The 20,534-nt window shown below is 33.9% G+C and overlaps 1 protein-coding gene across 1 annotated transcript in view; it reads right to left on the bottom strand.

The window, feature by feature from the left end:
* Window positions 1-1,309: 1,309 nt before the first annotated feature.
* The window catches only part of LOC145327235 (uncharacterized), a 101,625-nt gene continuing 82,400 nt past the window's right edge, over window positions 1,310-20,534 (bottom strand). The window contains exons 13-22 of the mRNA XM_080170818.1: window positions 17,538-17,583; window positions 12,023-12,178; window positions 10,138-10,250; window positions 7,816-7,843; window positions 5,445-5,535; window positions 4,456-4,574; window positions 3,696-3,778; window positions 2,965-3,344; window positions 2,467-2,527; window positions 1,310-1,539 (exon numbers count right to left, since the gene is read on the bottom strand). Coding sequence (XP_080026944.1) covers window positions 2,472-2,527; window positions 2,965-3,344; window positions 3,696-3,778; window positions 4,456-4,574; window positions 5,445-5,535; window positions 7,816-7,843; window positions 10,138-10,250; window positions 12,023-12,178; window positions 17,538-17,583 — 1,072 coding nt within the window. The 3' untranslated portion in view covers window positions 1,310-1,539; window positions 2,467-2,471. The remainder of the gene's footprint in view (window positions 1,540-2,466; window positions 2,528-2,964; window positions 3,345-3,695; window positions 3,779-4,455; window positions 4,575-5,444; window positions 5,536-7,815; window positions 7,844-10,137; window positions 10,251-12,022; window positions 12,179-17,537; window positions 17,584-20,534) is intronic.

Here is a 20,534-nt window from a genome sequence, read left to right as displayed (position 1 = left end):
TGCGCTAAAACCATTTTTATATGTTGACACCTAAGTTTTTAATTTTCAACTTTACTGTACTTTTTCAACAAAAACTGTAATTTTTTTTGTTGTTTCATAATTTCCCTTAAAAAACGAAGAAAATAAGCCATTAATCATTAAATTCTGATAACTATAAGTGGGGTAAAATTGCTTTCAAAAAAGTGCTCATAAAAAAAACACACTGTATATGATACAACCTTTATTTTGTTTGAATAATGAAACACTTTGTAATTATTACAAAATGTGTGCAGAGCTGGATCTTTAAATCATTTTAGTGTTGAGCCAGATCGGGGTGAGCCAACTTTCCACCAATGAGAGCACAGCATTTTATGAAATGCCGCGCTGTGATTGGCTAAAATTGGGCTCACCCCGATCTGGCTCACCACTAGAATTTTTTAAAGATCCAGCTCAGCAAAACTTTAAGACTTGAAGTTCAGCCATTTTTTTCTCCATTCAATGGTGAAAACTTTTTCAAAGGAAAATTTGGGAAATATTATGGACGTTTTCAGAATAATGACAGAAAATAATTAATGGATCATGTGAAGGAAACGAAGTTGCGGGTTTCATCGTATTTGACATTAACTTTTGAAAGGTAGTTTTAGGTTGAGTTAGGTTAGGCGATTGCCCCGCAGGGTTAGAGCCCCTCGTAGGGGCTAGAAGTAGGAGAAAAGCTACTGTGAAAATGTGAAGGAACCCGCAACTTCGTTTTCTTCACATGACACAAATTATGTATTTTAAAAAACACCAAAGGCAAAACAAGGATGAGAAACTAAATGTATCCTCCATTCTCCTATCCCTATATTTATATTTTAGGTTTTATAATATCTTAAATGTTAATAAATTAACTTTACCAACCATTTTGAATTTTACGTTGCAGATTATAAAATTAAAAAGATTTTACATATACAGTTTTAAGAACGTAGCTTTTCTACAGTAGTAATGGAGTTAAGTTGTCCGTTTCCGTCGAAATTGATCAGGTAAAGATTTATATAATGTACTAGATTTTAAATTTAATCATAATTAATTACATGTCAAAAAACATGATGTGATTTTTTGACAATACCGTCAATTCATTTGCAGAAATAAAAAAAATCCAGCATAGCTAATAATGAACCTTATAGTCCTTGTTGACAATTAAATACTTTTTATTAGGGCGCGGCAGCCGCGCTTCATCCGCGACCAAGCCTCAAATGTTTTATTTGGAAAAGGGAGACTAACATATTTGGGGTAGGTTTAGACTTCCAGCTGATTTTTAAAGTTGCAAACGGTTGATTTCCCAGAGGCTTACAGGCAGCTGGCGCGCTGCTGCCGAGCCCTGCTCTTTATTTAAAACATGTTTAGTAAAAAAAAATTGTTGACTTTACAGACTATATCACATTCACTCACGTCTCCAACATTTTTTAGTGTTTTTTTCATATTTTTTTTAGAATTGTTTAAAATGAAGAAAGTTTGTGTTTGATGATTGTGTTGAACTATTCCGAACTTGAAATCTAAACTCTTGTAGTTCGGAATATACACCTGAAATAATAAACAAGGATGATTTTTAGTTTTATTTCATTATTAGCGCAGCTTATATAAATATAAATCCAGGAAGGGAGGGGACATTGGTCTGTAAAAAATTTCATATATTTATTGAATTATGATTCGGGGTTCGTTACTAGTAGTGTCCAAGCATTCCAACCAATAATTTAATTTACAGTATAGGTAATCTTTTATACCATAATTGATAATGTACATGAAAAGTGAGTATAATATCTTTAAGATGGTTATGTCTATGGCAAGAACTCAAAACATTACTTTTAACAGAATGACGAACAGACAGACATATGAGGCTATATATAGAGAATCTACACGACTGTAAAAACTGGAGTACTATGTTCAGTTCAAACAGACTGTCTATACAATTTATATAAAACATATACTGCAAAAAATCTATCAAAAGACATTCAGATCTGTCAAAAATAAGTAGAAAGAAATGAAAACATACAAAGTTTTTTAGCAAGAACATTTTGTATAACTAGCGGATGCTCCACTGGCTTCTAGGGGATCTGAATTTTATTTCCATCACATAGATTAGTAAGGTTTTTTGGCTGAAGCTAACAGAAAACTATTGAACTGATTGCGTATTTTTTGGGAAGATTCACATAGGTCCTGGGAAGTCTTTGGGTTATTTAATTTCTGTAGATTTAAGATTGTTTTTTTTAATATAGGCCTAAACTAGTTGCTTCGACCCTAGCTTCTAAGAGGGGGGGGGGGTGTTAGAGGTGATAAAATAGACAAAAACCACCACAGGACATTTAAATAGCTTCTCTGAAAAAAAGCAACCACTTTGGACAAGCAATTTCTGAGATCTTTAGCTACACACAAAAAAAACCAAACTACCTAACTACTTTATGTTATAGGATGGATAAACTTTAAATTAAAAATAATTTGAAATGATCGTACCTTCCCTATAATGAGGTGTTGTCCATCTGTGTAACAATTAGAGTTGATCTTCTGCAGGAACCTGGTTGTAAACATTAGTTGTAGGAAATATTAGGAATTGTTCATTTATATTACAAAAAAGTTTTAAATAATTCATGGAAAAAAGGACCTAAACATTTTGACTGATAGAAAAGTAACGGTAAAATACTTTTTTCATCAAGTTAATTGAAAAATGTTGAAAGTAATAATTCACAGGGAAGGAGGGGACATTTAGCTGTTTATTACAATGGTCCCCAAAGCTTTATAAGAACGTTTTCTTAGTCGTTGGCTTAACAACTTTGGTGACTATTTTGAATTTTGGTTGGTTAGTTCATTAAGTTGACTGTTTCAACTTTTCTACCACTAATTATAACCTACAGAAGGGGTAATTTTGTGTATAATTAATGAAGAGGTCATCAATTTATAGGCCATTGTCTTATCCCTTTACATCCCTGAATAATTCATGTAACTAATCCTCGCCTTTTTCTTGGTTGCCACTAGCCGTGGCTTCCGTAGCCTCTAGCAGTGCCAGCTCTGTTTCTTTATCCGTCTCATGATGGCCGTTGCCAGCTGTCACCAGCTTATCCTCATCATGTAGAGAGACAGCTGTCACGACAGTGCAAGGTCCGCCGTGCATCATCATCTTTCCCTCATTTTTTCCCTGTTTGCCGCGGCCGCGGCGAATTGCCGCATATAGACTGGCTACGCCTGACGCCAGCGCTGCGAAGGGTGAGCGTCGCTTGGTGCGCCTCCGGCTGTGGCTGCTGTTACAGCTGCTGCTAGTTGTGCTGGCTGTGTTGGACGGTGGAGACAGCTTGTAGCTGCCTCCGGGACTGCTGCTGGTCGATGTATTGTTGTACCTGAATTAACGATTTGTGAAATTTGACAAAAATATAAAACGTAAATCAATTTTTTTAAAATGTTGTCTGTTTGTCTGTTCCGAAAGATGTCGCTTAACTGATACGGTTCTTCTTTATACTGTAGCTTCCCATTGGTCGTGGACACTGGTAATAATCACCCTCCCAAGTAAAATCACCAAGTCCAGAAAATGTAACTAGCGCCGCCTACCGGCCTTTGGATATTTTTTGGTAAACAGTTGATCTTAACATAACATTAAAAGGAAATTTTTTTAAGTGGCACAAGAGGCCTCTTGGGGCGAATCCGCTTATATGAAATTAATGGCTTCAGATCTACTCCACAACTTAACATACCTGTTCTTATTATTAATATGATGATGTGCTGACAATGATTCTGTGTTTGTGTTCATATTGTTGTTACCCTGCTGCATATTTGCCTAAAATAGAATCAACTTTTAATTTATAACGTTAAAGTCTTAGAAGGAACTAAATTCTAATTTATGAATTACAAAAAAGTAAAGTTTAATATCTACATTTTTTTGTTTGCCAGTTATAATAGTTATTTCTCAAATCGTATTATAAACAGCTTTCCGCGGATATAGAATGTACAATTATAAAATTAAAACCAGTTTTTCAGCCCCGAGGTGCCGAAGGCACGGGCTAAACAAACTGGTTTTAATTTTGTGATTGTACATTTTTATATTCGTAGAGAGCTGGATAGAATACGATGCTAGACATAGTTTTTTCGTATGGATGAGAACCGGTTCCTATCCACCGGATTCGAATGAATACGAGAAATTAATTGATCATCTATTGTCCTATCTCAAAATCCTTTAAAAATCTGGTGCATATTCTCAACAATAAGCCCAGGAATAAGGTATAGCCATCAAGCGAAATAAAACTAAAAAAATATTTAGGTGGGCAGATAAAAAAGTTCGTCTATTTAACTAAATATTGCCCTTTAAAGACAGCTGAAAATCATGCATAGGTTACGTGATTTTTTCCCCCGAATTAATTTCGTTGTATAAGCTGCTTTAATCCAGCCGACATTATAGTCAACAAACAGTCATCGACCTTACTTATTAGGAATCCCGCAAGGGTAGAAATAACCTACCTGTTGCATACTGACCACACTGCCCTGTTGGCTTAGAATAATTGGCGGGCTGTGGTTGGAGTGGTGGCGGTGGCTGGCGGTTCTGTTCAGCAGGCTTGTCATAGCTGCGGTACTTCCACCTGGAATATATAATATTATAGTAGTGGCTGTTCTGTTCAGCAGGCTTGTCATAGCTGCTGTACTTCCACCTGGAATATATAATATTATAGTAGTGACTGTTCTGTTCAGCAGGCTTGTCATAGCTGCTGTACTTCCACCTGGAATATATAATATTATAGTAGTGGTTGTTCTGTTCAGCAGGCTTGTCATAGCTGCTGTACTTCCACCTGGAATATATAATATTATAGTAGTGACTGTTCTGTTCAGCAGGCTTGTCATAGCTTCTGTACTTCCACCTGGAATATATAATATAGTAGTGACTGTTCTGTTCAGCAGGCTTGTCATAGCTGCTGTACTTCTACCTGGAATATATAATATATTAGTGACTGTTCTGTTCAGCAGGCTTGTCATAGCTTCTGTACTTCCACCTGGAATATATAATATAGTAGTGACTGTTCTGTTCAGCAGGCTTGTCATAGCTGCTGTACTTCTACCTGGAATATATAATACTATAGGCTTTATAAAAAAAAACAAGCTTACAACATTTAACTTAAAAAAGTACTGTAAACTGTTATACAATAATAATATGGAAAATTTTCAAGCAATTTGAGTATTAAAAAATGCCATATTGTTATTTATAGCAACGTATTACAGACACCTTTCCGCGGACATTAATATGAAAAATAATAAGATGAAAACCTGTTTTGTATGCCCCTAGGGACCTGAGTCCCGGGTTAACAAAGCTGGTATAAATGTTAAGATTTTTATTTTAATATTTAAGGAAAATGGTCTGTAATACGATACTTTACATGATTTTTCAGTTTGGCTGGGAACCAATTATAATCCACCGGATAATAATACGTTTGGAAGCCATACTTGAAAATGTTTACCTGCACCCATGAGTGGATGATGTCCATGGTGGTAAAGTGTGAGTGTGTCGTTCAGATTTGATACTGTTGTCAACTGTTCTCGTTGGGACATCTAAAATTATAGATTATAAATGGTGGAAACCAGGATTAGTGGATAGATAATCAAAGTTGCCAAGGGTTAAACAATCCCAACTTATTTCAAAATAAGTTGAAATTTAGGTGGTGGGGGGGGGGGGATAGGAAGTTTTCCGTCTGTTATCCTAGATTAGATTGGGTAGGGTACAGAAGGTATAGGCCCTGCAGGGTTTAGGCATAAATGGAAAATATGCTCACCTTCTTATTATTAATTTATTTCAAAAATAAAAGGAGGGGGGTTCTCTGCTCACTAGGTACTTTGTGGTAAAGCAACAAATATCTTTTAGTGATTATTGAATTCTTGTAGATTAGGTTAGGTTAAGTTGAGTAAAGAAGTATCCCGCAGGGTTGAAGTAACGCCACACCAGCCGAACTTGCAGAGCAGGATATGAGATAAAAAATAATTCAAATGTGTGATTCAATATTTCAAAAAATGATTAAAACCATTTTTTTGGCTGACTAACTTTTCTTCAAGATGAACATAAGATAGAATTTTAATTAGTGACCTAAAAGTTGTCATTTGTATACACAAACACACACACACACACACACTCACTCACTCACACACACACACACACACACACACACACACACACACACACACACACACACACACACACACACAGTCTAAGTACTTGTCTAAATCAAACAATTTACTTGTATTCTTTTCTCTAAGCAAAATATTTGTTAACAAGAATAAAAACGTTCAAAGCAGATAATTAAGATTTAGATTAATTTGATGTACATCCCCATGATGATACAGAAAATTACCCCTTAGTGGTTGTAACGTTTGGACACTCAACATAACGAACCAACCAGTAAAAAATCAAAGAAAGTCCCCAAAGTGACACAACCCAATCTGTCCCGATTTTGTATCACTTTTAAAAAATGCGATTCCTGTGACGTCATATAAAAGGGAAGGGGGGAAAAAATCTCTTCCCTTTTCTCCCATCTCTTTTGAAGAGATTTTCTTCCCCCCTTCCCTTTTTCTTTCCCGAAACGTATATGACGTAACTGGAATCGCACTTTTCAAAGTGATACAAAATCGGGACAGATTGGGTTGTGTCCCAAAAGTTGTTAAGCCAACAAATAAGAAAAGGTTGTCCTAAAAACCCTTCCCTAACAATTTGAATAAATTCTGTCTAACATAGGACCCTTGGACAAAGACCAAAGTGTGTTAAAAATCAGCTATGTAACGTTATAAAAATGAGGGAGATGAGAGGAGAAGTGGGAAAGAAAACCTCTAAAAAAGAGATGGATAATCCCTCATTTTTATGACGTCACATAGCTAATTTTTAACACACTGTGGTCCTTGTCGACTCTTGACTTGAAGTGATCTATTTTCTCGGATAAGACAATTGACGAAAAACCAAATAGCCACTTTTGTAGAAAAAAATAAATGGTTGACAAGTTTGGACCCTGATAGTTTCAACTAAACATTTAAGATTTGATAAAAGTACCCAAAGTTTCAAGTCAACGAATTTAGTTAATGTACTTCTAAGCTATATGAAACATGCTATGCATGCATAGTGAGGCCCCCTACCCCCCAACCCCCAATTTTTAATTATAATGATAACAGAACTGTTCCTAAAAGTTTTTCTTTGCTCTGTTTATATTGTATAAGAAAAAATAACAGTTTCCTAATTATTTGAAAAAGGCCCTTCGACAAGCATGTCCGGGGAGGGAGGGGATATTGAGCAGTTTATTACACTAGTCCCCAACGTTTTCTTATTTGTTGGCTTAATAACCTTTGGGAAATTTAATAAAATTTTATTGTTTGGTTCATCTATTTGTGTGTCCAAACGTTTATAATCATTGGGGATATACATCAATTTATCGGCCATTGTCTTATCCGTTTGGATCTCAGGGAGTATTGTAGGTATGCTATTATTAAAATTAGCTTTCTTACAATTTTAGGAGGGGGCTAGAGACCCACATTTTTAAACATTAAAAGATTACATATGGATTTAAAACGTAAATTATATTTTTTGTGGGTTCCATATCTTTATTAGGGTTCTATATCCTGACCCCCGTCCCAAAAAAAGGATGGAATATAAAATTAAGTAAAGATTACATTAATATTTAAATTCAATTATAATTTTTTTCTCTCAATTTTATTGAATTCACGTGCTAAAACTAGTTCCCAATGCCATTCATCTTTAATCGTCATCTATCCTTTGAAAATGGTCTGCTAGTGCAAGTTAAGTACAAAAGGGGTCAATTGAATTGGCTAGGAAATTGCAAATAAAAAGCTTACCCTAGTGTTTGTTCTCTCGAGTCCCCTGTAACAAAAGTACACAATAATTAGATGCATTTTTCATATTAATAATAAGTCAATCATTTTTAATTGTATAAAAATCTTTCATAGCCTAAAAATCCCTTTGTTTCAACTCAGAATAAAAAAGTTTTTATATTTACATATACATATCATAGAAATTGCACAAAGACACGTAAACTTTTATGTGCATTTTCATTTTGTTTAGTATATTCTACAGGCTAAAGTAATGGATTTACCATTATTTGGATCTTACACCAAAATATAATATACTCTAATAAAGTGAAACTTGTAGCAGGCTTTCCCCTCCATTCCTGCTGGAAGAACGAACTGACCAATACAGCAGCGGTGCAAAATAACAATGTGTACTATTTTTATTTGAATATTTTTTACATTAGATACACCTGAAAATATTATTGTTTACATTGATAAACATTGGTTTATTTTTGTATCTTTTTTTATATATCAATCATGTAATAACTAATCTTAAATAAATAGAATAATGCAAAAAGATAAGAGGAGACACAAGCCATGTTTGTATGGTATAATCTATTTATTATCTAAGCCTTGATAATCCATAAAATAATGAAAAAATATCGCGTAATCCAACAATGGATATAGGATATACGTGGATATATTGCCAGGGCAACATTTGTCGTCAACTTAGGTTGCTGATAGGAGGTTAATTATTGGTCAGTTCGTCTATCAAGTAGGTCGCGAGGTTATGGGGTAAAGGAGAAGGACGGGGGTATCGTTATTTTAGCCAACTGCACGCATCACCATATCAGATGAAATGAAAATCTGGTGCAACATCCAAGTAATAATATATCGATTAATCCAACTTAGATTACATTAGAGTATGACTAAATACGTAAAATTAACAAAAACTTCCTTTTTTAAAAAAGCATAAATTCAAAAATCTCAGTTATATAAAATGAACATAAAAGGAAATATTTAATGCTAAAATTTGCGTTTTCTTTTTAAGATTTCTCCCTTTGAAGATTAGGAAAAATTTAGATAAGTAAACTTACATTACGTCAGCTTATTTGTAAAATATGTTTTTTTAGTTTTATATTTCATAAAACTTATTATTGTAATATAGGTAAAGCTATTGACAAAAATCAAAATATTAAACATATTTTGTGTTAAAATATTTGAGAGAAAAAATATTATTGATGTATAAACAATTATACAATATTTTCATTTTTTTTTTAATATTTATCTTCAATAATCAAGATTTTTTAACAGTCAATAATTTTTTTCTTATATGACTACGAAACCAATTAATACTAGGTTTCTCATCCATACTAAAAAATCATTTATAGTATTGATTTACAAACAATTTTCTACGAATATTAAAATGAAAAATCATGAAAATTAATACTAGTTTTGTTTGACTGGACCTCCAGCCCCTCGCAGTTTGAGCTTTACAAAGCATTTGATTCTCAATGAATTTTTTTGGCATAGAATTAAAAATACCTTGCTGTTATCATAATTAACAAAGAAAATTACTTTTGTACTAATAAAAGTACTTTTTGTTTGTTTAACCATTAAGATCTCGCTAAAGAATTCTCCGATTGGGTTTTCTATTTTAGGTAAGCTTCACACAGACTATGTTATCTATAATACAAAGTAGCTTGATGTCTGTCCGTTTGTCCGTCCGTCCGTCCCCTAAGATCTCGGTAACCAGTGACCCGATTGGATTCTACTCTTCAGGGAATATACCTATTGGTCCTGTGGTGGTTTTAGGTTATTTTCTTGAGGGGTGGGACACCCCCATCTCCCCCCCTCCAAAAAAAATCCCCCTCAATTTTTTTATTATGTAATATAAATTAGTGGTGGCAGCACCAGTTTTACTTTATTTTCTTTTTCTAAAATTAATTTGAAATTAGTGGTGGCAGCATCAGAGGTACTTAATTTTTTTAAAATTACCTCTTGGGGTAAAGCCCCTAGAGGCTAGGGGCAAAGCCACTAGTTTCTTATAAAGTATTTGTTTGATTTTAAACGATTTTACGGTTGTTGAAGCTTTTAAAGTGTCTTTAAAAAAGGGGATGAATTAAAAAAAAACTTTGGCCAAAAAATCCCAAATTATATAGTTTTAGAATAATGGACAATTCTAATATGACGTCATTCGGGATAAACCGGCCAAAGTTTTTAAATTTATTCCCTTTTTATAGACACTATAAAGAGCTTCCTCTAAATGATAGGGGCGCAACGCCTAGTTTTAAAATATAAATAATTTTAATTTCGAAAATCCTCTAAAAATTTTGATGAAAAATCGTCTAATTTTTGTGTACATTCCTGGATGAGAAGAGGTTGCAGATATTCCTGCCACAGGCCAGGTAGTAAACCAGAAAGTTGACGCTGGAGTTGATGGTCAGCAGCAGGTGGGATACCTCCACCAGTCCAGGGATCAGCTAAAAATGAAAGATTTCAATTAGTGGTTCAAATATTTGGACACTCAACTAAATGGGCTACCCATGAAAGATCTCCTGTTAACAGTAGTAAAATATAGGTATCTTAGAGGATAAGACAATGGCCGATAAATTGATGTACTTTCCCAATGATACATAAAATTACCCATTCTATAGATTACAATTTGTGGTATAATCGATTGGATACTAAACTTAACATTTCAAGAAAAGTCCCAAAAGTTGTTGAGCCAACGGAAAAGAAAACGTTATTAGAGGACTTTGGGGACTTGTGTAATAAACAGTACAATGTCCCCTCCCTCCCTGGGCTGCATGTCTATAGTGCCCTAGCAAAATGGGGATAGAAGTCACAGGTATTTGCCTACCAATTCTATTGACATCAAAGTAAAGGGAAAGAAAAAGGGAAAGGGAAAAGAAACCCACTCGAAAAGAGATGAGTATAGGGTATTCCCTGACGTCAAAAGAATAGGTAGACCAAAAGTTTCCTTATTTTGCTAGACAGCTACCATGAAACGAGTAAGGAAATTGAAACTTTATAAAACACATCTTGCGTGTCTCAAACAAGGAAAAGATTAATTTAAAATCATTATCTTGAGTGCATCATCGGCTAGTTTATTTCTGTAAATTTAATAATAAAATTATATAAGATTTGAGTCACAGCTGAAAATAATATTGATCAGCAGATTTAACATAAATAAAGGAACGGCAAAACGAATTTAAAATGTTTATGATTCACCTATATTTTAAAGTGGTAAGATATTTTGTCTGCAGCTCAAGACCTCAAAAAATGCTGGTCTGAATTGGATGTATTTTTCAGGGAAGCTTTATAAATGTATTTGGATGGTTTTAGGCTATTTTCTGATATCAAGCGAAGGAAATATTTCCCCCTAATTTCATTGTTCCTTTATTCAAGATTTTACGTTTTAATTCTGGGTTTCTAAAATTGCTGAATGAAAAGGTTTTTATCTAATTTTAGAACTATTACTAAATAGAATAAGAAAAATGCATGGCCCTTATAATGAAAACTATTGTAATAAAAAAAATCAAAAATTTACATTATTGGAATTTTAATCCGAATAATTTTATGGAAAACAGTAAAAGTAGCGAACTATGACGTCAGAAAAAAATTTACAATTAACCAATAAGAAGCCAGTATTCACTGTGATAAAATATATAGCGGCCTCTCATTGGTTAATTGTTAATTTTTTCTGACGTCATAGTTCGACACTTTTACTGTTTTCATTTTATGAATTGTTTGATGACAAAAATATATTAAGAAATATTAAGAATGAAGTCAACAGTTCTTGGACAAAGTGTTTTAAGAATCCAGCCTTGTGACGTCATAAAAATGAGGGATTATCCATATCTTTTTTAGGGGGTTTCTTTCACACTTCTCCTCTCATTTCCCTTATTTTTATGACGTCACATGGCTGATTTTTGAGACACTTTGTAAATGATGAAGAAAATCCAATACAATGTCATGACGGCAAAAGACGTACATACACCAAACTCATAAATCTAAAGGGATAAGACAATGGGCGATAAATTGATGCACTTCCCCAATGATGATACACAAAATTACCCCATCTGTATATTACAATTAGTGGTTAAAACGTTAGGACAATCAACTAAAAGAACCAACCTATCAAAATTCAAGGTCCTCAAGGTTGTGGGGCCAACGATTAAGGACTAGTATAATAAACAACCCAATGTCCACTTCCTACCCGCAGCCAAATACTTTGTTTCTTCATACTTACATGGATATCTCCTATGGCTATCTCAAAAATGCTGGGCAGAACTTTTGGCGTGTGACACAGCAGAAATATGAAGACTATGAGCAGTGATACTCGCGCCAATCTGAGCTCCCGCCGCCGTAGACTTTGCTCTGCACTTCGCCTCATCTGATCGGGCAGCTGAAATAAAACAAGGATGACAACATCCATAAAAGCGAAGCTCTGAAACGGTAGGAAAAACGAACATTAACGCCTGTAGAGTGTCAGAACTTATTAATTAGAATATAAATTTATAAAGGTCGAAAAAAATCTGAGTAAATTTGTTGAAAAACTGCGTAAATACAGGATGATAATTAAGGACTTACATTCTAGGAATTGATTATAAAGATGCTTCGCTTATTACATTGTATTTTGTTGTCCTAGTAATCAGTATTTCAAAAAATCAGGTCGATCGGATTATTATATCACATAAAAATTTGTTGTTAAAATAGTTAAAAAATCAACTTCTTGAAAAGACTGATTAGGCAACTAAAATGAAAAAAGTGGATATATAGAATATACTTGGATGTTATGACAAGGGAAAAATTTCGTCAATTCAGCTGGCTAACATGGAACTCCAGTATTGGAACTTATCCACTAGGATGGGACGGGTTGCGATAAACGGAGTAGAAGGGGGAAATTGTTAATTTAGCCCGCTGCATGTTTCACTTAATTAGAGAACATGAAATTCCGTGTAAGATCCAAGTAATAATAAATTTATTAATGAAAATAAAAATGTACAGAGTGTGCCAAAAAATCCAGGTCTCACTTGCTCAAAAGGATAAGACAATGGATGGTATATTAAAATATTATAAAATCCCTTCTGTTAATGGAAGTTATAGGTTGTAAAGTCTGGAAACTACTATTTTGGAACCAACCAATCAAAATTTCAATAAAGGAAACCAAATTTTTTAATAACCAAGAATAAGATGACGTTGTTTAGAAAACTATATTTCTATAAATTTGTATTTTAAATCTCATATTAATATTCGATATTAAATTTGTAATTAAAACAAAATACATATTATATTTTGTTAAGCAAATTATATGATAAATTATAAATAGATATTAAAAATATTGTAATTGTCTTTAAAATCAATATTTATGAATAGATTATTAAATATCAAATAAAACAAATTTTTCTAATTATCTCAATATTATAAAACTAGCGGCTTCGCCCCTAGCCTCTAGGGGCTTTGCCCCAAGAGGTTTGATCAACCTACTTTTTTGTATTTTAGATTTAAAAAGAAAAGTAAAAAAAAATTTTTTTTTGGGGGGGTATTTTTCATTTTTTTGGGGAAGTGGGGTGTCCCACCCTCAAGAAAATAGCTTAAAACCATCACAGGACCAGTAGGTATATTCCCTGAAGAGTAGAGCCCAATCGGTTCAGTGGTTACTGATATCTTAAGCTTCAGACGGACAGACAGACGGACAGACGGACAGACAGACAGACAGACGGACAGACATCGTTCTACTTTGTATTATAGATAAATGTAGTGCAATTTACCATGAAATGTTCCCTGTAGCGATTATCTCCAAAAATCTATTAACTTTAAAAGCTTGTTGGCTGCCAAACGGCTTAACGTATATGTCATATTAAGCAGCATTAGAGGGCTTATACATTATTTGAAATAGCAAAGATCCAACGATGCACAGAGAAAGCTTCACTAAAAATGAATTTATGTTTACTGCGAGATAACTGTGCATTATTGAGTAACGACTTTTTCAGATTATTTGTAGGCCTTCTTTTGTCGGTTAAAATTTGTTTTGCGAGCATAATCTATAAGTTCTTATATTTTTTTTAGATAATCGTTACTAGGAATATTTCACCTTGAACTGCACTAGATCCTATAAAATTTCTAGAAATGTATATTAATAAACATATTTTTGTTCCTAGTAGGGCAAATAATTACATGAGGTTTGGCAGGTAATTTTTTTATGTGTTAATACCTAATTAAAGATTAGCATTGATTAGCAAAAATTAATTAACAAAAATCTTTATTTCTTATTATTATAGATGTAGAATATAAGTGGATATTATGACAGCGGAAAAATTGTCTTGAATTTAGGTTGCTATTTCCCCTGTCATTTATTGATCAATTCGTTTATCCAGAGGGAGGGGAGGAGAAGGGGTAAAAAGGGGTTGGGGACTCGTTATTTTAGCCCCCTACAAGCTTCACTATATTAGAAAACAAGAAAAACTGGTGTAAGATACAAGTAATAGTAATTCCATTACTACAGCGCAAAAAATATACGACGGTTTCCGTCATGGTGCCTAGTTAATCACAGAAACACACATACCCCTTATTTTGTACTATATTGGGGGGGGGGGGGGTAGTTTTTTGTGTGTATGTGTTTTACTTTAGGTCAGGTTAGGTTAGGTTATATAGGGTTCAACAAAATAACCCCTTTTTAAAAATTAATTAATGGGGAGGAAGGGGTCTGTGCTCATAATATTAGGATCAACGTTGTTAAATAATTATATGATTGTTGTTGTTTTTACTTCAAGGGAAGAAAAACAAACAATCTATTTGTGTTTTTTCTTAAAATTGCAATTCTCTAAAAAAAATGCATGAAATGAAAGTTTTTTTTTACGTCAAACGAAATGCCATTCACGTACAGATAGATTAAAAGTACTGTCTTACAAAATTGTTCTGTTATTTATAATTTAAAGAGATGACCAATACTGGGCAGCATTGATTATTTATATTTTACACGTATATGGCCCTTACAACATCTTCTTTAAACAGACTTTGTTTAAGTATTAGTTTATATCATAGAAATATAAAATGTACAAATAATTAGTCCTCAAATTGTTCCCAAATGGAAATAGATTCTGAATCCCATAGAGAAAAGCAAATACGGTTTGAATATCAGATTTAAATCATGTAATATTGGCAAGGTATAAGGATTTAAAAAAAATATTCTATAGGTCATTGGGTAAATTTCTTCCCAAAATAAACAATTTCTTCAAGAAAAAATATAAATAAAATACAGCTTTTATTTTGAGCGGGGTAAAATGAGGAGTTATTTTATTTTTTACTTTTTTAGGGGGGGGGGGGTAAATAAGGTGTCTTAAAGTTTAAAGGGTTAAAAACCCTTAAAATCAACAAATTACATATTTTAAAAATAGCAAATAGTTAAAATTTCGACTGCTTATTTTACTTAATGTAATTCTTATCCACAATCTTGAATGCATTTATTTTATGCAAAAAAAACATTACAGTCTCTTGCATGCATATTCCATTGAAAACAAGAACAATAACAATGAAATGTAGTGTAATTTAAAATACAAAAGATTGCTTTTATTGACTGATTGTCCAGTAACCATTCCTTATAATAAAGTAACAGGACGTGTGTTTGTCTGTCTGTTTATTTGTGACGAAGGATTTCGCTAACCGCTGAACCGGATCGGGTTCTCCTTAACAGGCTAGCTTCTTATATGTCCCGAGAAGGTATATAACTATTTTGGGGAGGGTACCACCACGAAACCACAAAAAAAATTTTAAAAATTTACCTAGAGACATTAGCGCAACATAGAAAGATTACGTATTATTAAAAAAATCATTTAAAGTGCCACTAGAGTCATCTAGGGACGTAGCCGCTAATAAAACTTTACCTAACCTAACCTAAAGTAATAAATAAAAAAATAATTTCTTATTTTAATTTTTATCTCTCAGTGTTAAGGAAGGAGGGGCATTTTATTCAGGGCGCATACCTCTGAATATTAGACATTAACATACTGTTCATTTTATCAAGTTTGCGCTAATACTATTGCCAGGGAAAAGAAATGTGATTCTGACAAACAATTCCAAGTGAAAATTTTCCCTTAAACCCCTCTTCCCTTCTTACACATTTCCCTTTCAGTTACATCAAAAAAAAAAAGTTTTACTACAACTTTACTCCAACAAAATATTTGAATTTCGGCAATTTCAAATAGAATTAATTAGCTGAATAGCAGCCCCTGCCTATTGCGAAGGAAGGCATAAAGGCACTCAAATAATCTTACTCTAAGAATTTAAATCTACAATTAAGCTCCAATGCCATATTTTAGGAATTAATGCCTATCAAATTGTCTATTTTAATTGTTTAAGTTTTGACTTTGTTATTTAATGATAGTTTGAACTCAACAAAGCGTTTAATTTGCATTACATTTTATACTTACTCGAATTATATGTTGAAATGAATGTAGAGTATACGTGGACATTAGCAAAGGGAAAATTGTCGTCAATTTAGATTGCTATTTCCCCTGTCATTTATTAGTCAGTTCATTCATTCAGTAGAATGGAGGGGATGGGGTGAAGGGGGTTGAAAAACGAAATCGTTATTTAAGCCGGCTGCGTGTTTCACTTTATTAGATAAAATCTAATGTATCTAATTTATCCATTTATGTTGAATAAAAATGAGATAATTTTCTTTTTTTTAAAACCACTAGTAAATTTATAAAACATACAATTTCATAACCAACGAAACTGATTATCTAACTCATTAAAAAAAATGTACAGATCAGGATAAAACTAATTTCATTTTATCCAAAATTTAATTAATAACATTTAAAAAGTTTAAATGCCTCGGAAAAGTTAGGATAATAGTATCATTGGTTGGAAAATAAAATAAAAAAATATATAAAATATCATTAAAATTTTAAATTACTTTTTAAAAAGCGTACTACTCTATGTTTTACTTTTTCAGTGTACGTAACGATATGGGGAATTTCTCAGCTACTATCTAAGAGAGACTGCTTATTTGTTTGGATATGATACCTTTTATCAAAGAGTATCAAGCATACAATTTACTTAGCCCGTCAGCCTGACGGTCATATTTGTTTGAAGGTTTCGTGATTTTCTATTGTTTGATTATCACAATATTATCTTTCTTTCTTTTTCTTTTTATGACCACTGAACATCTGCTCTATAATTTACATTAGCCGTATGTCCACCTAAGATTTTCTCGTATTCGTTCGAATCCGGTGGATAGGAACCGGTTCTCATCCATACGAAAAAACTATGACTAGCATCGTATTGTATCCAGCTTTCTACGAATATAAAAATATACAATCAAAAGATTGAAGCCAGTTTTTTTAGCCGGTGCCTTTGGCACCTCGGGGCTAAAAAACTAGTTTTAATCTTTTTTTAATTGTACATTCTATATCCGCGGAAAGCCGTTTATAATACGATGCGAGAAATAACTACTATTTTACTTCGCTATTTATGGATGTTTTCATTCTTTACAATATTATTAGTTATTTTTGTTTTGACCGACTACTGTAGCTGGACAAAGTCTCTCAAAAATCAGCCTTGTGACGGTATAAAAATGAGGGATTATCCATCTCTTTTTTAGGGTTTGTTTTCCCCACTTCTCCTCCTAACTCCCTCATTTTTATGAGGTCACAACTACAAGGCTGATTTTTGTGACACTTTGTCAAGCTACCCAACCAATACACCAATGCATATGAATTATGCATTATGTACTTTGCTATTAAAAGAATTTAATAACTTACCGTTGATAGTTTTCTGTAGATCGATGTATTAAGAGTCACCAAAATGCTGAAAAAAAAATAAATCGTATTAAATTAATTGGAGAGTAGAATTTCTTTCAAATCATTTTTGTGAAAGGTTAAAATAATGATTAAAGTTTTTATTTTAATTTTATATAGTACATACAACACAATAAAAGTGCGTTTAGGGGCTCTGTATTTAAAGAGGTAGAAACGAGCTGCTAGAAAAAAAGCACAAAACAATCACAAGACCTAAATCTGAAAATGAAATAGCCTAAAACCACCATGGTACCTATGTGAAGTTTACCCATACCCAATCAGTTCAGTAGTTATTGTGATCTTAAGCTTCTTCAGTTGATGAATTAAAAAGATACAAACTTTCAAATATAAATATAAATTATTTATGTGATAAAATATAATATTTATATGACCCTTACATTACATAACTATGGCAAAAATCTCTTTAATACGATAGGGCGTAATAACCCCCCCTCCCGCCATGTTTAAAGTTTAAAAACAAAATCATACTTGGTGAATTCTTATGCATAACGGCCAGGCCACACAACATTAAACAAAAATATAAGAGTTTGGAGGAAAGGGGGGAGGGGATTTGGCTGAATATGATTGATTTAAATAATTCTAAGAACTATAAATATTTTATTGTATGAAATATTTATTCAATATCGTACTATTTGTTCTTTAAATTTAATATATCTCTAGTTTAAAGCATTTTGAAAAAATCTATTATAACATAAAAAAAACTGTCTGTTGTAATATGAAATTAACAGTTATGTAATGCATTAATGAGATAAAATAAACTTTTATACCTACAATTAAAAGTGGTGGGATCGACTCACCCCCCCCCCCCCCGCCCATCTCAAGGACCCCTAGAGGCCTCTAGGGGCGTAGCACTTAGTATTTACAAGATTTTTATTTAAACGGAATAACGAACGCACAAACCTTATTTATAGGGTTGCTATAAAATGTTTTAGATTTAACTATTGATCATTTTGATTTCATATTTACATACCATCTACTTGAAAAATATTAGTATTTATGTATTTTTATTCTAAGATCGCCATAGGTTATTGAAACCAAAGTTCAAAAGATTCCTCACGTGTTTTTCTTGATAAATTTTACCTATAAATAAAAAAAATGAAAGGGAACGTACTTTAAGTACAGTAATAATGGATATAGAATATACGTGGATATTATAACAGTGGAAACATTGTCGTAAATTTCATTGGTCTGTTTGTTCATCCAGTATGAGGGTCAGGGTATGCGATAAAGAGGGTTGATGGGGGGTCTGTACATTAGCTAGCTCCGAGTATCACTTTATTAGGGTACATGAAAATCTGGTGTAATATCCAATAAATTGATTGCAGTAATTAATAACATATCTACAGGCATAGACGTCCAAGCTTTTTTTTTTTGGGGGGGGGGGGGTTAAACAATTTATAAGGGGGGGGGGGTAATTCGTATTTGGGGGGGGGGGTAAATTTATTTTTTACCCCCCCAAAATTTTTACCCCGGGGGTAAAATTTGATTGGGGGGGGGGGGGGGGGGTAAATTTAGTTTAACCCCCTTTAAATTTACCCCTGGGGTAAATTTTTTTTTTTTTTGGGGGGGTAATTATAATTTTATTAAATATTTAGTATTAAAAATGCGCGCGAAGCGCGCAAAAAATTTTTTTATTAGGTTTTTCTTATTTTGGGGGGGTATTTACCCCCCCAAATTGTTTGGGGGGGGTAAATACCCCCTCCTAAATGTTTGGGGTTGCCTACGGCATTCCCAGGGTATGGGTAAATTTTAAATGGGGGGGGGGGGGGTAAAATGAAAAAAATTTTTGGGGGTGCCTACGTCAACCCCACAATCGTTTGGGGGGGGGGGTGGGGTAATCGCCCCATTACCCCCCCCCCTTGGACGTCTATGTCTACAGGTTATGTCCGTAGGTCCTTTACTATACGTAATATGAAAGTATGTCATATTAATGGACACATCATTACTTGGATCTTAAACCAGATTTTCATGTTCTCTGATAAAGTAAAACTTGCAGCGGGCTAAAATAACGACCCCGCCCCCTTCTACTGGATGAAAAAAACTGACCAATAATTAAGTTTCATGTTAGCAAGCTAAATTGACGACAATTTTTCCCCTGTCATAATATCCGCGTATATTCTATTGTGGTAATACGGCAACAGACGGACGGGCAGTTTACAGAATTGCTACGCAGTGACTTATCATAACAAGCCTTCTGCACTAATCCCATTATATCACCATTTACCTCATGACCGCCGGTGACCCCGCTGTCCAGCGGTCAAACTGGCCTGCCTAAATATGGGGAGGGGCACGGACACGCAGCTATCACGCGCCCCTCACGCAATTATACAACCGGGAGGCGCTGCCTCCCCTTTTACCACAGCTACCCCCGCAGACTGTCTACCGCCGTGGGCTAAGCCCTTGTGTCCCACACCCCCTTCAAACCTAACCATTGTTATAATCTGTTGTATATATATAGTAAACATCCATTGTAAATATTATTCAGTTAAATATATAATTTCTGTATGACTAAATCCTGCTAGTTTGTTTTGGTAGAATAATTCAAGGCTAAGGCTTGTTGGACTCGAACTCGCAACCGGTGAGCTGAAACGTTCGGCTTACCACATCTTGGTGTCAGCGTGTTTCAATCGAGCCTTACAGAAATTAGCCTATTCTACCTCTGATTGGACCCTTTGGCAAGTAAGGGGACAGTCAGCCGCCAACTGAGAAGCCAACTGACCCGTGAGACGGCCTTTTTAGGTCGAATTTCCATCATTTGAACGCAATGTGTAGGCCTTTGGCCTACGGCAAGCAGATTTAGCCTGCTAAAAGCGCCAGTTACGGCGTTTTTTCCGTACCGTGTAGGAGTAGCGCTAGGTGCGCAGCCACGGTAATCGGATAATTTAGTTCAAACGGCTACAAAACTGAGTCTAAATTGGCAAGTGTAGCTGGGACAAGCCC

This window comes from Acartia tonsa, chromosome 8 (genome assembly GCF_053477335.1).
Source record: "Acartia tonsa isolate MP-2025a chromosome 8, ASM5347733v1, whole genome shotgun sequence".
Lineage (NCBI taxonomy): Eukaryota > Metazoa > Arthropoda > Copepoda > Calanoida > Acartiidae > Acartia > Acartia tonsa.
This window is presented reverse-complemented; position numbering and strand designations above follow the sequence as displayed.